This window comes from Eubalaena glacialis, chromosome 1, assembly GCF_028564815.1.
Source record: "Eubalaena glacialis isolate mEubGla1 chromosome 1, mEubGla1.1.hap2.+ XY, whole genome shotgun sequence".
In the NCBI taxonomy this organism is placed as follows: Eukaryota; Metazoa; Chordata; class Mammalia; order Artiodactyla; family Balaenidae; genus Eubalaena; species Eubalaena glacialis.
Window position 1 is genome coordinate 88,356,674 of NC_083716.1, and position 18,217 is coordinate 88,374,890.

General features: G+C 39.2%; 1 protein-coding gene across 4 annotated transcripts in view; it reads right to left on the minus strand.

Moving 5' to 3' along the window:
- Positions 1 to 4,471, minus strand: part of MAP10 (microtubule associated protein 10) — a 117,563-nt gene extending 113,092 nt beyond the window's left edge. For 3 of the 4 annotated variants that reach the window (XM_061198601.1, XM_061198607.1, XM_061198613.1), the window contains exons 1-2: positions 1,954 to 4,471; positions 1,575 to 1,627 (exon numbers count right to left, since the gene is read on the minus strand). In XM_061198601.1, the coding sequence (XP_061054584.1) occupies positions 1,580 to 1,627; positions 1,954 to 4,464 (2,559 nt within the window). In that variant the 5' untranslated portion in view covers positions 4,465 to 4,471 and the 3' untranslated portion in view covers positions 1,575 to 1,579. Of the gene's footprint in view, positions 1 to 1,574; positions 1,628 to 1,779 lie in introns of those variants that run through there. The other variant, XM_061198591.1, reaches the window with a different exon arrangement.
- Positions 4,472 to 18,217: the final 13,746 nt, after the last annotated feature.

Sequence of the window (18,217 nt, forward strand, 5' to 3'; positions counted from 1 at the left end):
TCATGATTCTGACATTGCTTATATTTTGTCTCCTCCATAATAATGAAAACTTGCTGACAATTTACAGACCAAACTGGTGTCATTTGACTATCTAGCTACAGCACCCACCAGTAAATTATTTTAATTTTGTGAGAGGATACACTATATGCTTTATATTTACCGAAAAATTAAGACCATAAGCCATTAGCCATTAAACACATTTCATATTTCAAAACTTCCACTGGTATAATTTCTGTACCACTAAGAAATTATTTCAGTAATTTAAAATATTCAAAATGTCATGACTACTTACTGGCGCTCATTTATAAATTAAAATACTCTACTGTTTCTATGATTATGCTTGACATTTGAAGCTCCCTACAATCTAGGACTTTTCTTACTCAACAAGTTTTCTTTCGACCACTCTGTAGTATGACTCTACCATTCTCATCAAGATAATATTTTCACGGTCCCATGAATACATCATGCTCATTCTCATCATCATTCTTTATTCATATTGTTCCTCAAAACATAGCATCTTCATCTCTTACCATCTATCGAAATTCTATCTACTTTTATGATCATTCAAAAGATAACACCTACATAATTATTTAATTACTTATAAAGGAAGGAGAATTAGGGCCTCACCTCATACATCCAAAAATATTTGCTATATTAAAAAATTAAGGGTAAAAATTAAAATATAACAATATTTACATAGAAGAACACACATGTAAATATCTGAACACAAAATAAGGTCTAAGTATAAAATCAATGGAATAAATTATAAAGAAATGATCACTAGACTTCATAAAAACAAACTGTCCTATATTAATAATAACTTGAACAAGCTGAAATGACAGTAAACTGAATTTCTATACAAGAAACTGCATAGGAAGACACTTTTTTAGTTCCCTTCTCCAAATACTTCAGAGAACACCTAAGGGTATTCCAGCAAAACAAAAATACTACAGTCAAATAACCATGTCTCCAATAAGGATATTTTTAGGGTTTCTGCTTGTTTTTACTGCTCAATTCTAATCCCTCCCGTTAGGTATTTTCAATGCATGGCCATCATTTATTTGTCCAACAAATGCTTTTATTGAATCCCAGCCACATGCCAGAGACTGTGCCAGATACTAAGACCACACTGATGTGCAAAACAGATACAATCCCTTCCACCACAGAACTTAAACCTATCATAAGATAAACATTAACCAAGTAATCACACACACAAATTGTGGTTTAAAAAAAAGCATATAGAGCACTATAACAGCATATAAATAGGACTTCACCTATTGGAGATATGGAACGTGTATGTGTCCAGGAAGATTTCCCTGAAGAATTCCTATCTATATACAACAGTAAGCTCTTATAACTGCTGGCCCTATATCCTAAATTCTTCTGTATCTTTCTGCATCTCATACAATAAGTCTTCTATATTCGGTAAACAATTTATTGCCATTAAAATTTGAAGCTATCTTTATTAACTAGCCTTTTCAATGGTGTGCATGAAGTCAGCTTTAGGATACTTTAATAGAGACAGTTTAGGAAGATACTTTTATTCTTAGAAGATTAAACAACTGAAATCTTACCTGGGTTATAAGGTGATCCCATGATCAATCTTGTCAGATTTAATGGTAGAATCCTATTTAAACACCAAAGGAATGACAAACACTTATATTCTGAAAAATTATATACATAAATTTATGTACTAAAAATAATATACAGCTATTAAAAATTGTTTCACTTACACACAGGTTATAAAACAAATTAAATGTTATGTAAAAGCACATATTTTCACACTGTATATCCTGGAAGTTTATTTATTACTAATTTGCAAATATCTTTGCATTGCTTGGAAATGTTTAGTGAACCAAGGTCATCATTGTCTTCTTCGAAGTGATCTAATGTACTGCTATCCAGGACATTAAGTTCTAGTTCTGACAAATTAGAAGGCTGATAAGAACTCACTTCAGATGTCCGAGGTGACTGGCTTTTTTCTGAGGACTTGCAACCTGTTCTTGTTTTAAGTTTAGTAGGGATGTCTTGATTCCTCTTTAGAACTTTAGAATTATGCATACTATTTTGGTCTCTCTGGTTTTCTTTTTCCTCAGTCCAGTGTGATGAAGAGAAATCACTGGTAGAGATATTAGACGCTTCCTCCAAACTTTTATCTTGAGCCTTTGAAATATGAAATCTTTTATATGAGAGTACTGGGGATCCAGCTGAAAAAGGTGGGCTAAGAATAGAACTCTTTTCACTGCTATTTTTCCTTATGGACAACCTTGTTTCACTGGACTTACTTGTCTGTTGACTATGTTTTGGATTTTCTGTCCCCGGACTGCTATCACGAGCTTGTAAAATCCTGCTGGTGTCTTCAGAACAGCAAGGACTGGTGAAGTCATCTGAATACTTTAGTTCTGAGATGCTTTCAGAGCAACTACTTGTACTTGGATTATTTTCATTCATATCAGCAGTTAGAATGTCGTTAGAAGTGATTTTGACCTGTTTATCATCTATTTCTTTATCTACTACAATTCTGTCAACTACTGCGACCCGTTGGAAATCACCTGGACTTTGGACTTTCACTTCCACTCTTCCACCCAAAATATGTGTATGAATAAACCTTTCTGAGACAACGGAATGTGCAGGACTCACAATTTCTTCCAATAAATCATCAACTGTCTTTTCAGTTGCACATTTCAGTTTAGTTTCTTTAGTTGTGCTGGGGTCATCAAAAACTACACTAATTTGCTTTGAGGTATTGCTATTTTCAGCAAAAGATGCATCTGAGTCTAAAAACTTATCTTTAGGCAGTTGATGTGGCTTCTGAGGTTGTTCCCCAAAACTTAGTGTCTTAACTTTGGATGATGGAATTCTGAGTTTTGCACCTAACATTTGCGCTTGCATTTTTCTATACTGTTCTCTCTTTTCGTGTACTACCAACATATCAGGATTTGTTTGCTTTAAACGTAGCTTAAGTGTGTTTGTTAAGCCATAAAGTAGCTTCCCCCTTGGAACTCTTTTGGGGGGGACACCACCTTTCTTTTCAAAATATTTACCTTTCTTATGATTTTCAGTTTGGTTCTTTTTATACTGAAGACTCACTGACTTTTCATTTTCCCCCAGAGAAAGCTTATCCTTAGATTCAGATTTACATGTGGATTTGGCAGAAGATTCTGGTGACTTCTCGTCCTCAGTTCTATATAACCGGGCTAAATGAGGATGTATATGAGTAGGGCTTGCCATGGGTTGGTTGTATAACAAGGACAACTCAACCAACAAAGCACTTAACAAAGGCAGCTGCCTTACAGGATTGATCTTGTTTTGTTCAGTTTGAGGATGGTAAGTAGTTTGGTTACTGGCTCCTACATCCTGTATATGTGCAGGATGTATAAGCACTGGAGGCCTCTCATGTGTTGCAAAATTTGTTTTTTCTGGAGGATTAGTATGTGTTGGGGGATTTACAAGTTTTTCTTCCGTTAAAGTACCATCCAATTCCTCACGTGCGTTCATTTGAGGCTCAATGGTGATTTCACCCTGTTTAGGAGGTGTCTTTTCTTGGGTCACATGAGTGTAATACAGAGGAGGAGGGCAAATTATGTTGCTTTCAATGTCTAACTCTGTGACTTCCTGATTTTGGGGGCTAACACTCCTCTCACTGCTACCCTTTGAACAAATAACGGAGTTGGTTTTGCCATTCTCCACAGAAGCCGTGTAATCAGAGTTGGCCTTGCTGTGGAAGACTCCCTCCTTCAAATCCTTCCCTGCCGTTGAGATTTTTACATCCACCAGAGGCTTATCAGCATCTCTTGGGCTTGGCTCTGAGTCTGGCTGCCGCAGCTGCTGGTTTTCCTGCAAGGTTTGGGGACTGACCTCCACTCCACCTCCTGTGGAAGCGACTGGCCTCTCCAGATGGCCCAGCAAGCTGCTGCCCAGGTCAGTCAGGCGGTAGCGCAGGGCAATGTGCCCAATCCGCTCCCCCGCTTGGTTTTGCAGAGGGAAACTTCCCCGATGACCCTGGGAGCAGCCGGAGGCGGCGGGTCCCAGGACCTTGTGAGCCGCGGCGGCCAGAGAAATGCTGCAGGACCCCAGGAGCTGCGGGGCAGGGGTCGGGCGCCCGGGGGGCAGCTGCAGCAACAAGGTGTAAAGCGGGGTCCGAAGGAGCAGGCGGTGCAGGGTGGCGGGCTGCAGGCGGAAGAGACAGGACTTGCCGCGACCGAAGCTGACCAGGCCGGGCCGAAGTTCCGGGGCGGGGGCGGCGGGGCCGCCAGGAGGGTAAACCAGCAGCGTGGGGAAGTCCAGCAGGCGGAAGGCCACGGCGGGGCACAGGCCGCGCGAGGACCGCGGCGGCGACGCCTCCTCCTCCTCCTCCTGCTCCTCCGCCGCGACCAAGGGCGGCGGCGGCAGCCCGGCTTCAAGGCGCACCCAGTCTACGAGCAGCTCCAGCGAGAAGAGCCGCTCGGACAGCGCGGCCGCCATCGCTGTTGCCCCGGGGACGCTGTGAGCCGGAGGCTGGAAGTCCATGGTTCTCGCGAGAAACAGGGAGAACCTGGCGCTTGTCTTGTTCTCTCGCGAGACTTGCTAGGGCGCCCCCCACCCCCCACCCCGGGCACGTCTGAGCTGTGGCAACCGTGGGAATTTTCGGCGCTCACTGTATGTCTTTGCTTTCCAGATTGGTGTTAACACAGTGCTTATGATAATAGTGAGGCTACGAATGGAAAAAACAAAACAAAACAGGCTTATTCTTTGGTTTGGGTCACGTTTTATCATTGCAGGTCCCCTGCAAGTTTGGAGTCAGTTCAGATCTATCAGAGGAATATTAAAAGTAAATCAGGGCTCCCTTTCCAATCTCCAGGCTAAAGAAAGCCAGCTAACTGCCCGCAGCCGGCCTTCTCTGCTGCTGGTCTACTCAAAAGATGAGGACATGGCTCTGAAGCGGCTTGGGAGCTCTGAGTGTGGTGGCCCTGGGATACGCACAGTGAGTGTGGCCACATTTCCAGCCGAGCCATCACCGTGTAGGAGAGTGATGTCAATGATTCCCATTCAACATAACTAATGTATTTACATAAACACGGGGGTGGAGGAGATCTTACAGCCCTATCCCAGATTTTCAAGGAGACATACTTCTACCCTCAATAAGCTAGCTAGGTTGAAACCAAAGTTGATAAGCGGCCTTGAATGCCATAGCAAGGAATTTGGACTTTATTCTGTATAAGTTGTTTTGAGTGACTAAATGTTATTATATCTATGTTCGGAAATGTAGCAGTACAGATACAAAGGAGGATTCTGCTAATAAGAAATTGAATTCAGAGCAGTCTTTTTGGGAGGCTGTTGCAGTGGTCTAAGGAGAGAGAACTGTGGCCTGAACGTGTTTAGGGTCAGTGGAGTTGAAAAAGAAGTGACAGATGTAAGAGGTATTTGTGATAGCAGAGTTTAGAACTTGGTGACCCTAAGAGAGAAGTTATGGGTGAAATTTTTCTGCTTCTGTGGGAGAAAAAATTGAGGAGGCACAGATTGGATTTTTCAAAGTTGCTTTGGGTTTTGGGGATATGTAGAGTTTGAGATGCCCGGGGGACATTATGTGAATATGTTCTACTTTAGGCAGCTTTATAATTTATAGTTAAATTATATTACATTGAATGCAAAAACAGCACTGTGAAGCTCAAAAACAAATACACAACTGGAAGGGCTTGGTGCTTTAGAGTGAGCTCGTGAGGGAGCTTTCATTGCAGTATGTAAGTAGAAGATACTGCTCCTGGCCTTCAGAATCTTACTATCTACTTGCAGAGGAAACTTATCAAGTGACATGCTTAATGGATGGATGACATAGAGCAATAAATTACAGCATGTTTACAAGTAAAAAGCAATGAGGTATTGAGTCCATGTGTGCCAGACAAACACAGTAGGTAAAATTCCTCATTGAAGACATCCTGCAGTAAGTGTTTTGAGTAAGGTTAATAATGTGGAATATTAGCACTTTGTATGCTGACAGGGAAACCAATGTACCTCCTCTATAAGGACATTACTTCTATAATATATAAGGTTTCTACAGGGCTAATAATTTCTCTGCCCAGACACTCTACATCACTGGTATTACAGTACATGAATAAGATTTTATAACTGTAAATAATGTTAAATGTAGTGAGTAAATGTTTAGCTATGACAATTAAAAATTTTCTATGTTCATAGGCCAAACATGGAAAAATAACACAGAGCAGTGGATGAGAGCCTCAATTTTGTAGGCAAACTACCTGGCTCAAATCCTGGCTCTGTGACCACATACTAGTTTCTTAACAGTTTGTGAATTGTTTCCTCATCCAAAAAATGAGGTAGTTATAGTGTCAACTTCATAAATATAAGTATTAAGTGAATTAATAGTCACAAAGTTCTTAGAAAAGTGCCTGGCACATAGTAAATACTTGTTAAAATAAATGTTATTTTATTTATTATTTGCCGTATAGCAGACACATTTTTAACTGAAGTGTAGTTGATTCACAATGTTGTGTTAGTTTCAGGTGTACAGCACAGTGATTCAGTTATACATATATATACATATTCTCTTTCAGATTCTTTTCCATTATAGGTTATTACAAGATATTGAACATAGTTCCCTGTGCTATACAGTAAGTCCTTGTTGTTTATCTATTTTGTATATAGTAGTCTGTATCTGTTAATCCCAAATTCCAAATGTATCCTCCTCACCCTGTATCCCTTTGGTAACCGTAAGTTTGTTTTCTATGGCTGTTACTTCTGTTTTGTAAATGATTTGTATCATTTTTTTTTAGATTCCGTATATAAGTGATGTCATATGATATTTGTCTTTCTCTGTCTTCACTTAGAATGATAATCTTTAGGTCCATCCATGTTGCTGCAAACAGTATTAATTCATTCTTTTTCATGGCTGAGTAATATCCAATTGTGTGTGTGTGTGTGTGTGCATATATATATAAAATTCTTTACACCAGTGCTTCCTTTTCCCCATCTAAAAGAACAGAACCTACAAAAAGCTTACAGCTAACAGCAGACTTAATGGTAAGAAAATAGAAGCTTTCTCACTAAGATCAGGAACCAGGCAAGGATGTCCCCTTTCACCACTTCTTTTCAACATCGAACTGGAAGTCCTAGCAATAACACAATTAGGAAAGAGAAGGACATAAAAGGTATACAGATTGAGAAAGAAAGAATAAAATTGTTTTTGCAGATGACACGATTGTCTTATGTAGAAAATCTGGAAGAATTGACAAACTCTTAGTATTAATCAACGACTATAGCAAGGTTGCAGGATATCAGATTAATATACAAAAGTCAATAGCTTTTCTATGTAGCAGCAATTAACAAGTGGAATTTGAAATTAAAAACATAATATCTTTACATTAGCCCCCAAAATGAAATACTCAGGTATAAATCTAACAAAATATGTACAAGATCTGTATGAGGAAAACTAGAAAACTCTTAACCAAGGAAATCCGAGAAAAACTAAATAAATGGAGAGATAGTCCGTGTTTATGGATAGGAAGATTCAATATTGTCAAGACGTCACTTCTTCCCAACTTGATCTATAGATTTAATGCAATGACAATCAAAAGCCTGGCAAGTTATTTTGCAGATATCAGCTAACTGATTCTAAAATTTATATGGAGAGGTAAAAGACCCAGAATAGACAACACAATATTGAAGAACAAAGTTGGAGGACTGACGCTACAGGACTTCAAGACTTACTATACAGCTACGGTAATCAAGACAGTGTGGTATTTGCGAAAGAATAGGCAAACAGATCAGTGGAACAAGAGAAAGAGCCCAGAAATGGATCCACATACCTACTGTTAACTGATCTTTGACAAAGGAGTGAAGGCAACGCAATGGGGCAAAAATAGTCTTTTTGGCAAATGGTCCTGGAACAACTGTACATCCACATGCAAAAAAAGAAAAGGAAAAAAATTAAGACAAAGGCTTTACACCCGTGACAAAAATTAATTCCAAATGGATTACAGACCTAAATGCAAAGCACAGAACTATAGAACTCCTAGAAGATAATAAGAAAAAATCTAGATGATCCTGGGTTTTAGTGATGACTTTTTAGATACAACACCAAAGGCATGATATACGAAAGAAAGAATTGATAAGCTGGATTTTATTAAAATTAAAAAGTTCTGTTTTGTGAAAGATACTGTCAAGAGAGTGAAAAGACAAGCCACAGACTGGGAGAAAATATTTGCAAAAGTCATATTTATACAAAAACTGTTATCCAAAATATACGAAGAACTCTTAAAAGGCAACAGTAAGAAAACAAACAACCGAACTATAAGAAATGGGCCAAAAACCTGAACAGACACCTCACCAAAGAAGGGATACAGATGGCAAATAAGCATATAAAAAGATGCTCCAGGTCATATGTCATCAGGGAAATGCAAATTAAAACAACGATGAGATGCTACTGCACATCTATTAGAATCGGCAAAATCCAGAACACTGACAACAACAAATTTTAGCAAGGATTTGGAGCAAAAAGAACCCTTATTCTTTGCTGGTGGGAATGCAACATGGTACAGCAACTTCGAAAGACAGTTTGTCAATATCTTAAAAATCTCAACATACTCTTACTATTAAGATCCAGCTATCATGCTCTTTGGTATTTACCCAAAGGAACTGAAAACTTATATTCACACAAACTCTTGTACATAGATGCTTATAGCAGATTTTTTTCAGAATTGCCAAAATGACAACCAAGCAACCAAAGTGTCCTTCAGCAGGTTAATGGATAAACAAACAGTGGTACAGCCAAGATGATGGAACATTATTCACTGCTAAAAAGAAATGAGCTATTACACCGAGAAGAAAAGACATGGAGAAACCTCAAATATTGGGTGGGCCAAAAGGTTCGTTCGGTTTTTTTTCTGTAAGATGGCTCTAGTAGCACTTAGTTGTCTTTAACTTCATTAGAAACAATTTTGTTAGATTGTATGTGACAGCTGTCATCAGCGTGCATTTAAAAAAAGACTTACCAAAACTGGTGAATTTTTGTGTAGCCATTTTAATATTGAAGATGGAAGAAAAAAAGGAACATTTTCGGTGTATTATGCTTTATTATTTCAAGAAAAGTAAAAACGCAACTGAAATGCAAAAAAAAGATTTGTGCAGTGTGTGGAGAAGGTGCTGTGACTGCTCGAATGTGTCAAAAGTGGTTTGAGGAGTTTCGTGCTGGAGATTTCTTGCTGGACGATGCTTCACGGTCGGGTAGACCAGTTGAAGTTGACAGTGATCAAATAGAGACAGTAATTGAGAGCAATCAACGTTATACCACACGGGAGATAGCTGACATACTCAACATATCCAAATCAAGCGCTGAAAATCATTTGCACCAGCTTGGTTATGTGAATCGCTTTGATGTTTGGGTTCCACATAAGTAAAGCGAAAAAAACCCTTCTTGACCATATTTCTGCATGCGATTCGCTACTGAAACGTAATGAAAACGCTCCGTTTTTAAAACAAATTGTGACGGGCGATGAAAGTGGATACTCTACAATAATGTGGAATGGAAGAGATTGTGGGGCAAACGAAATGAACTACCACAAACCACACCAAAGCTGGTCTTCATCCAAAGAAGGTGATGTTGGGTATATGGTGGGATTGAAAGGGAGTCCTCTATTATGAGCTCCTTCCAGAAAACCAAATGATTAATTCCAACAAGTACTGCTCCCAATTAGACCAACTGAAAGCAGCACTCGATGAAAAGAGTCCAGGATTAGTCAACAGAAAACGCATAATCTTCCATCAGGATAACGCAAGATCGCATGTTTCTTTGATGACCAGGCAAAAACTGTAACAGCTTGGCTGGGAAGTTCTGATTCATCTGTCGTATTCACCAGACATTGAGCCTTGGGATTTCCATTTATTTCAGTCTTTACAAAATTCTCTTAATGGAAAAAATTTCAATTCCCTGGAAGACTGTAAAAGGCACCTGGAACAGTTCTTTGCTCAAAAACAAAAAAAGCTTTGGGAAGGTGGAATTATGAAGTTGCCTGAAAATGGCAGAAAGCAGTGGAACAAAAGGGTGAATACGTTGTTCAATAAAGTTCTTGGTGAAAATGAAAAGTGTGTCTTTTATTTTTACTTAAAAAAACCAAGGCACTTTTTGGCCCACCCAATACATCTTACTAAGTGAAAGAAGCCAATCAGAAAAGACTACATATTGTATGATCCAACTACTTGACATGTGGAAAAAGCAAGCTATGGAAATAGTAAAAAATAAAAGAAAAAATCAGTGGTTTCCAGGGGGACTAGGGGAGAGGGTGGGATGAAATGATGAAGCACAGAGGATTTTTAGTGAAAATACTCTGTATGACACTATAATGATGGATACATGTATTCCAACATTTGTCCAAATCATAGAAGGTACGATACCAAGAGTGCACTCTGATGTAAATTAACCATGGACTCTGGGTGATTATGATGTATCAGTGTAGGTTCATCCGCTGTAACAAGTGCAGCACTCTGGTGGGGATGTGGGGACATGCTTCTGTGGGGAGCAGGGGATATATGGGCACTCTGTCTATACTTTCTGCTCCATTTTTCTAGAAACCTAAAACTGCTCTAAAAAATAAAGGCTGTTTAAAAAGAAGTATATAACAAAGAGATAGAAGATATAATAAAAGTAAAGAGTTAAAACAAGAGATAATTCTAAAAGGAAAATGGAAAAAATACAGGAAACACAGTCCGTAACCATAATAAACAGAAATGTGAAAAGGTCAGGTTAAACCCCTTCCCCTTTACTGAAGTTAAAAAGCCCTCACAAATGCGTGTCAGGCATGGCAAGTCTGGGAACCTCAGTTCTGAGGATTGCTTGAGAGACAGACTGGGATTCAGGAGACAGGTCTCCAGTCCTTGGCTTTTCCTCCACTGTCTTCCAATGGCTTGTATTTCAGGTTTTAGATACATATTATATTCCTGGAGCAAGAAGATCTCAGTTAGAAGCAGACTCCCACAATCATTCGTTCAGGCCCTAAAATAAAAGCCTAAACAGAAAGATGCCATCTCCCAGGACCTGAGATGAAAGTTCTGAAATCTCAGCCAAATACCCGCCTCTCTCCTAACTGAGTTACACATGGACTTCCCACAACTTACACTCTGTAAGCAACTGGAACTTTTATAACACCCGCCTTGACATATTCTATTATTGGTAAAGATGACATGACTTTAATGCTCAGAATATGTGCAGTGCTTGAATACAGATATCCTGTTCTTTGTTTCTTTTTCTTTTTTCATCCCTTTCTGTTTTCTAAACTTCTGGATAGGGGGCACCATAGCTTTTCCATTATGCTGTCATTAAATCAGGGACCACGTCATTATGATCAGAACCATGATTACCACTTCCCATATCATACACAGGAAAGAGCTATTGTGAATAGGTACAGATAATCTAAAGAAATTCTGTAAATGTCTTTAAGGTACAAAGGCTCTGCATTGCCTTTTCAATGTTTATTTTAAACTTGCCACAACTTGATATGGGAAATTCCTTCACTTAAGAAGAAGGACAAAGAGGAAGACTGGCTGGTGGGAGGGAAGAGGGGATGGGGGTTGGAGAGAAAGCAAAGGAACCACTAATGGTAAAGGGAAAGAGTGGCCGAAACCCCAGTCCTGATAATTCTCTCTTCCAGAAAGGAGTGGGGAAGAGAAATCATGCAGCATCTTAAGGCATTGAAGATGGGTTCATTAATAAGCTAAATGGTACACACGGTTGATAGTGGTTTAGTGGGACTTACGTGCCTGTCCTTGGCAATCAGCAACGTGGCAGAGGGCAGTCGACATAGGCTTTAAGTCCAGCAGTCCTGGATTAAAATATCAGCTTCTCCATTTCATAACCACGTAACTCTGGGATGATAAGTTCATCACCTCTGGGAGGTTTCCTCCCAGAATATCTCATACGTTCTCAAACTGTAGTGCGTATGTTAATATGCAGATTCTTTGGCTCTACCTCCATGGATTTTGATTTACTAAGTCTGAAAATGGGCCCATAGATACACATTTTTAACTAGTATCCCAGATGATTCTGAGAACCATTACCCTAATTTCTGGCATATTGCAGACAGATGTATTACTTTCTGTGATGTTTGTAACAAGTAGAATGTTATTATCATCAAGCCAGTAGAATAGCAGAAAGATTTTCCATTTGAAATGGAGGGAAAGAAATGGGTAGCCTTTAGCAATGAAGCATTACTGTCAACATGCCCTAAACCAGGAGAAGCAAATACAGCAGCCATAGCAGCCCATCTTACAGATTCTAAGAAACCCCCTCAATAGACTGAATCCTGCCAGCCAAGACACCAAGGCCATTGTCCTGGTTCAGGAAAGACTGGCTATAGGTTCCTTGGCCTGGATACCCTTCTGCCTTCAGTTATGGGGGAGGGCTGAAAGATATAATTTAACTCATGAATTCTTTCTTTCCCATGCAAATCAACACTGTTGGGCCTTTTGGCCTAGACCATCTTGTCAAGACTAATGTAAGTAGATGCTCTGTTTAATGGAATGGGGTTTTAAATTGGGTTTATTTTAAATGGCAGCCCACCTAATTTAGACTCCACCAAAAGATAACCAGCTGTTGTTTCTATAATTAGTAAGATACTTATCTTTTAAAATCTGGGAAATAAACCAAGTCTTGATAACTTCATCAAGCAGACCTGTCCTTCAGGAGATTTTGACCATAAACAAGCTGGAGGTACACTAAAATAACTCTCTAGAAACTTCCATTTTTGTAGTGCTTCTTCTGTGTGCTTGCCACTAGATTAGGTCCTTTACAGATTATCTCTATTTAACCTTCAGAGCAACCCCATGAAATTATTGATAATAAAACTAACTTGGAGAAGTTAAAAAATGTGTACAAGTATGAATTTACACAACAAATAAGTGGAGAAGCTGGCATTAAAATCCAGTTCTGCCTATCTGAGGGGGAAAAAAAGCTCACGTTCATCCCGATAAATTCCCTTAGCTTATTCATCTCTGCTCGAAGAGGGTATTAATATATAGAAAACTGACAATGTCCAATTCAGAAATATATTTTGATACAGAGAAACAGTTAAATAATACCACAAGGAAGCTAGGAGGCAAGCGCAGGGTGTGGTATGTTTTATGAGATAACTGACGCAGTTTAAACAAGTCAAGGGCACAGAGAAAGAGGAAGAAGAGAAGGAGGCTGCTCCAAATTGAGCTGTAAGAGACAGAACCACCGATGTCAAGTGTGGACCTTCTTTGGATTCTTATGCAAAGTATCTAAGAAACAGCATGTTTGAGACAATAGGGGCAATTTGAATGTAAATGCCTATCATTTTAGATGATACAAAGGAGTTATTGTTAACGTTAAGTGTGTGAATCTCATTAAGATTATTTAAGAAAATATTCCTGTGTATTAGAGATGCTAGCTGAAGTTGTAGGAATGAAGGGACAATGCCTGGAACACTTTATAATGCCTCAGGGTTCTTCTAAAAAATGGAATAAGTAAAGCAAATATGCCAATCTTGATAATTATTGAATCTATGTGATGGGTATGTGTGAGTTCATTATGTTATTTTCTATACTTTTTTGTGTATGTTTTGCACCTTTTGTAATAAAAAAAAATATTAGTGAGTTTTGTTTCCCAGGTTTCTTATCAGATCAGCTCTGTGATCTGTGAACTTACAACGGTGTAGTTCTGGGTCTTCAGAACTGTAGAAATTAACCACGATGTATAATAATGTTTCTGGGGGGGAACTTGTTTTCCTTGCTGGAGTTGTGAGCTTCTGGACCGCTCAGAATTAAGTTCTGATGGCTGTCCCAAGTAGCCATTTAAAATAAGGAGTATTTGTAAATAGGTTATATATAAATAGCAGGCCTCCTATTTATAGATCTTAAAAGGCCAAGCATGTTTGGAATTCCTTCTGACCTTGCCTCATTCCTCAATGCCAGCTGCATATCTACAACAAGAAACCCCCTCTCCACCTTTCCTGTGTATGTATATGTTATCTCTTAATTACTGCTTTAACTTTCCACCAGCTATTTTAAGGTAACAGGCACAATTTACATTTAAAAGTTTATTTTTCCTTAAAATATGCATGTGTTTATCATGTCTTGAACTGGAACTTCCAAAGGGAAATTTGGCTCTGTAGGTAGGTGTATATGTATCAATCATAAAATGGTAAATACACAGTGACATTTCCAAATTTTAAATAGCAACACAGGAACCTCTAAGACCAGATCTCAACCAACTTTCTCACCTTTATATCTGTTTATTTTTTAATTTCAAAATCAATTTTATTGCAGCCAAAACAGTGGAATTAACTATATATAGTTAATATATATATTATGTATATATATAACTTAAAATATAAGTTTTAAGTTATAGGGAATAAAGTTTACTTTGGCAGAGAGTGTTAAAATTAAAGTTGCATATATTACTAACATAACTCAACATCCTTAATTTGGTATAAGTGTGACTCCTTTTCTTGTTTTCCTATGTTCTTCACCTATTAATGCCTCCCTTCCCCACCTCCCCTAACCTTTGGCAACCACTGATCTTTTTTACTGTCACCACAGTTGTGCCTTTTCCAAAATATAAAGTTGAAATTATAGGGTGTGTAGCCTTTTCAGATTGGCTTCTTTCACTTAGCAATATGTAGTTAAGTTTCCCCCATGACTTTTCATGGCTTGACAGCTCATTTCTTTTCAGTGCTGAATAATATTCCATTGTCTGGATGGACCACAGTTTATTTATCCATTCACCTACTGAAGACTATCTGGGTTGCTTCCAGGCTTTGGCAATTATGAATAAAGCCACTATAATTATCTCTGTGTACATTTTTGTTTGAGTATATAAGTTTCACCTTGTTTGGATAAATACCGGGGAGCATGATCGCTGAATCATATGGTAAGAGTATATTTAGTTTTGTGAGAAGTTGCCAAACTGTCTTCCAAAGTGGCTCTGCCATTTTGCATGCTCACCTTTATTTCTGTAGTCCAAATCGAACCATTTACTTTTCCTCTTTTATACACATAGTTTCCTAGATTTATGGTCTGCTTTCCCTCTGCCTAGAATACTCTCTCTCCTTCTCCACAGGCCTCAAACTTGAGCTCTCTGTAAAGTCTAACTCAAATACCATGTCCTTTTTGAAATTCTTTTCTGGTGGTCCTGGCTGGAAGTGATGTTTCTTTTCCCAAAGCGCTGAATCTCTTTTGCAAACTCTTTTTCTGTCTTGGAGTATTCTTCTTACACACATGAGTTATTGCCCCTCGTTCCCCATAAGCTCCTCGATAATATTCTTTCTTTCAGTGAACATAGAGCCTTATTTCTGTACATTGGACTTGGATATATTTGACATATTTCTAAGTGAAGACTCTAATCCCTTATATGACTTGCTTGTGCAGAGCACAAAGTTTGGAAAATATCCTGAGCTAAAAACTTAAAAAGCAAATAATTAAAAGAAAGCTCTGATTCCTCCCAATTTGCAGTGTTCTTCTTTGTGTGTAATACTGTTTTCTAGAAACCAAGGATAACCTCACAGAATGCGTGGGCCTTTTCAAAGAGACCCTACTGCATTCAGTTTGCCTTAGATTTTGAAGTCATTGTTGACTGAATCCAAGGCCCTAGGTATTAGACGAAAGTAAACAGGATTAAGTGCTCTTCTCTCCATGCCAATTTTATGATACGCGGGCTTCTCTACAGGTTTCCTTTCTATCGAGGCACCGGGTGTGAACATTCTCTGAAGACTGGTTGGTGCCCATCCGACAGTAGGAGGGCCAGGACCCCTGCTGCAGCCACAGCTGAGGCTGTACATTATACCAGGCAATTGTGAGCTCTGCCTTCTTTGAAATGATTACTCTTAATGTATGCAACGTCCGAAGGAAACTGTAATCCAGCCCAGCTAAAAATGGACTCTGTGTTCACTTAGCTCAGATTTTCTTAAATTGTTCCTCCCTTTCTTGGAAATGTCAGTCTTCTCCTTTGTTTCTCCACTCCCCACCTGCAAAGCCTGGCTTATCGGGGCGATACTACTTGCCATAAATACAAAGAATTCAATATATAAGGGTGGCTACTCAACTCATGTTGCCCAGGCCCCACATAAAGATCACACTTCACACCCATGGCTACTGTCAAAAAAAAAAAAAAAAAAAAGGAAAAGAACATGTGTTGGCCAGGATGTGGAGAAATTAGAACCTTGTGCACTGTGGGTGGAATTGTAAAATGGTGCAACTGCTATGGAAAAGAGCATGGCAGTGTTATATGGACTGACTTGTGTCCTCCCAAAATTCATATGTGGCAGCCCTAACCCCCAAAGTCACTGCTTGGAGGTAGGGCTTTTAAGGGGTAATTAATGTTAAATGATGTCATTAAGGTAGAGCCAAAATCCAATAGGACTGCTGTCCTTATAAGAAAAAGAAGAGACACCAGGAGTGTGCACACACAGACAAAAGGCCATATGAGGACACTGAGAAGGTGGCCATCTGCAAGCCAAGGAGAGAGGCCTCACCAGAAACCAGTCCTGCCTGGACCTTGATCTTGAACTTCCAGCCTCCAGAACTGTGAGAAAATAAATTTCTGTTATTTAAGCTGCCCAGTCTTGGTATTTTGTTATGGCAGCCCTAGCTGACTGATACAAGTAGTTCCTCAAAAATTAAAACTAGAACTGCCTTATGATTTAGCAATCCCACTTCTGGGCATATATTCAAAAGAATTGAAAGCAGGGTCTTGAAAAGATATTTGCACACCTGTGTTCATAGCAGCACTATTCACAATAACCAAAAGGTAGAAGCAACCCAAATATCCATCAGTAGTTGAATGGATAAACAAAAGGTGGTCTATCCATACAATGGAATATTATTCAGCCTTAAAAAGGAAGGAAATTCTGGCACCTGCTACAACATGGATGAATCTCAAAGACATTAGACCAAGTGAAACAATCCAATCACAAAAGGACAAATACTGTATGATTCTATGTATATAAGGTACCTGGAAGAGTCAGATTCATAGAGACAGAAAGTAGTATGGTGGCTACTGGGGGCAGAGGGATAGGAAATGGAGAGGGGTTGTTTAAAGAGTGTAGAGTTTAGGGCTTCCCTGGTGGCACAGTGGTTGAGAATCCGCCTGCCAATGCAGGGGACAGGGGTTCGAGCCCTGGTCTGGGAAGATTCCACATGCCACAGAGCGACTAAGCCCGTGCGCCACAACTACTAAGCCTGCGCTCTAGAGCCCGCGAGGCACAACTACTGAAGCCCACTTGCCACAACTAATGAAGCCCATGTGCCTAGAGCCCGTGCTCCGCAACAAAAGCCACCGCAATAAGAAGCCCGTGCACCACAACGAAGAGTAACCCCTGCTTGCCACAACTAGAGGAGGCCTGCGCGCAGCAACGGAGACCCAACGCAGCCAAAAAAAAAAAAAAAATAGAGTTTCAGTTTTGAAAGATAAAGTTCTGGAGGTCTGTTTCATAACAACATGAATATACTTAACACTACTGAACTGTACACCAACAAATGGTTAAGATGGTAAATTTATGTTTTTCTAATGAAATAGTTTCAAAAAAAATTTAAATACGATAAAAAATTTTTATGGGTAGACATGGTCAGAGAAAAGGAAGATGAGTGGACGCCTCTAGAAATGTGGGCTATGATGATTCTCCTGCACCCAAGAGTGAATTGAATTAGTCATCTGAGCAAGAGGTTTTTTCAAACATGTCCAACGAGCTTCTTTATATTAGCATCATAGGCAGACACCATTGTCATAAGCTGGTGATTCTTTGGTATTCGATACAGGAAAAATTGTCACAAGGCAGGACACATGAGCCCTCCCATCCTCCGTGTCCTCACAGCATGCAAAGTCCTCTTACCATGATGTATCTGCCTGAACCTGCTCCACCCACACTGCACCCCCGTATGCACAACCCCCCCTCCACCCACAATGCACCCTGACGCTACCTCAATTCTTTCCCTTTTTCTCTTTACCCCATTCATCGCTCATTAGCTCCGCCAAGCCCTTTAGATTTTTTAATTAGCTAACATTTAATTTGGGGGTGCTTATAATGATGACTGTTATTTCTCTCAAATAACAATTAAAAAACACTCACAAGGTTTTTCGAAAATGCCTTCCAAAAGGAGTAAAAATATTGTATTTCATTTACTAGAACATGCATTGGAAAGAGTCTTCATTCTTGAAATCTGTTTTTAGTGAATGTTAATCTTGTCCCCCAAATCCAGATGCTTTTGCTTTGAT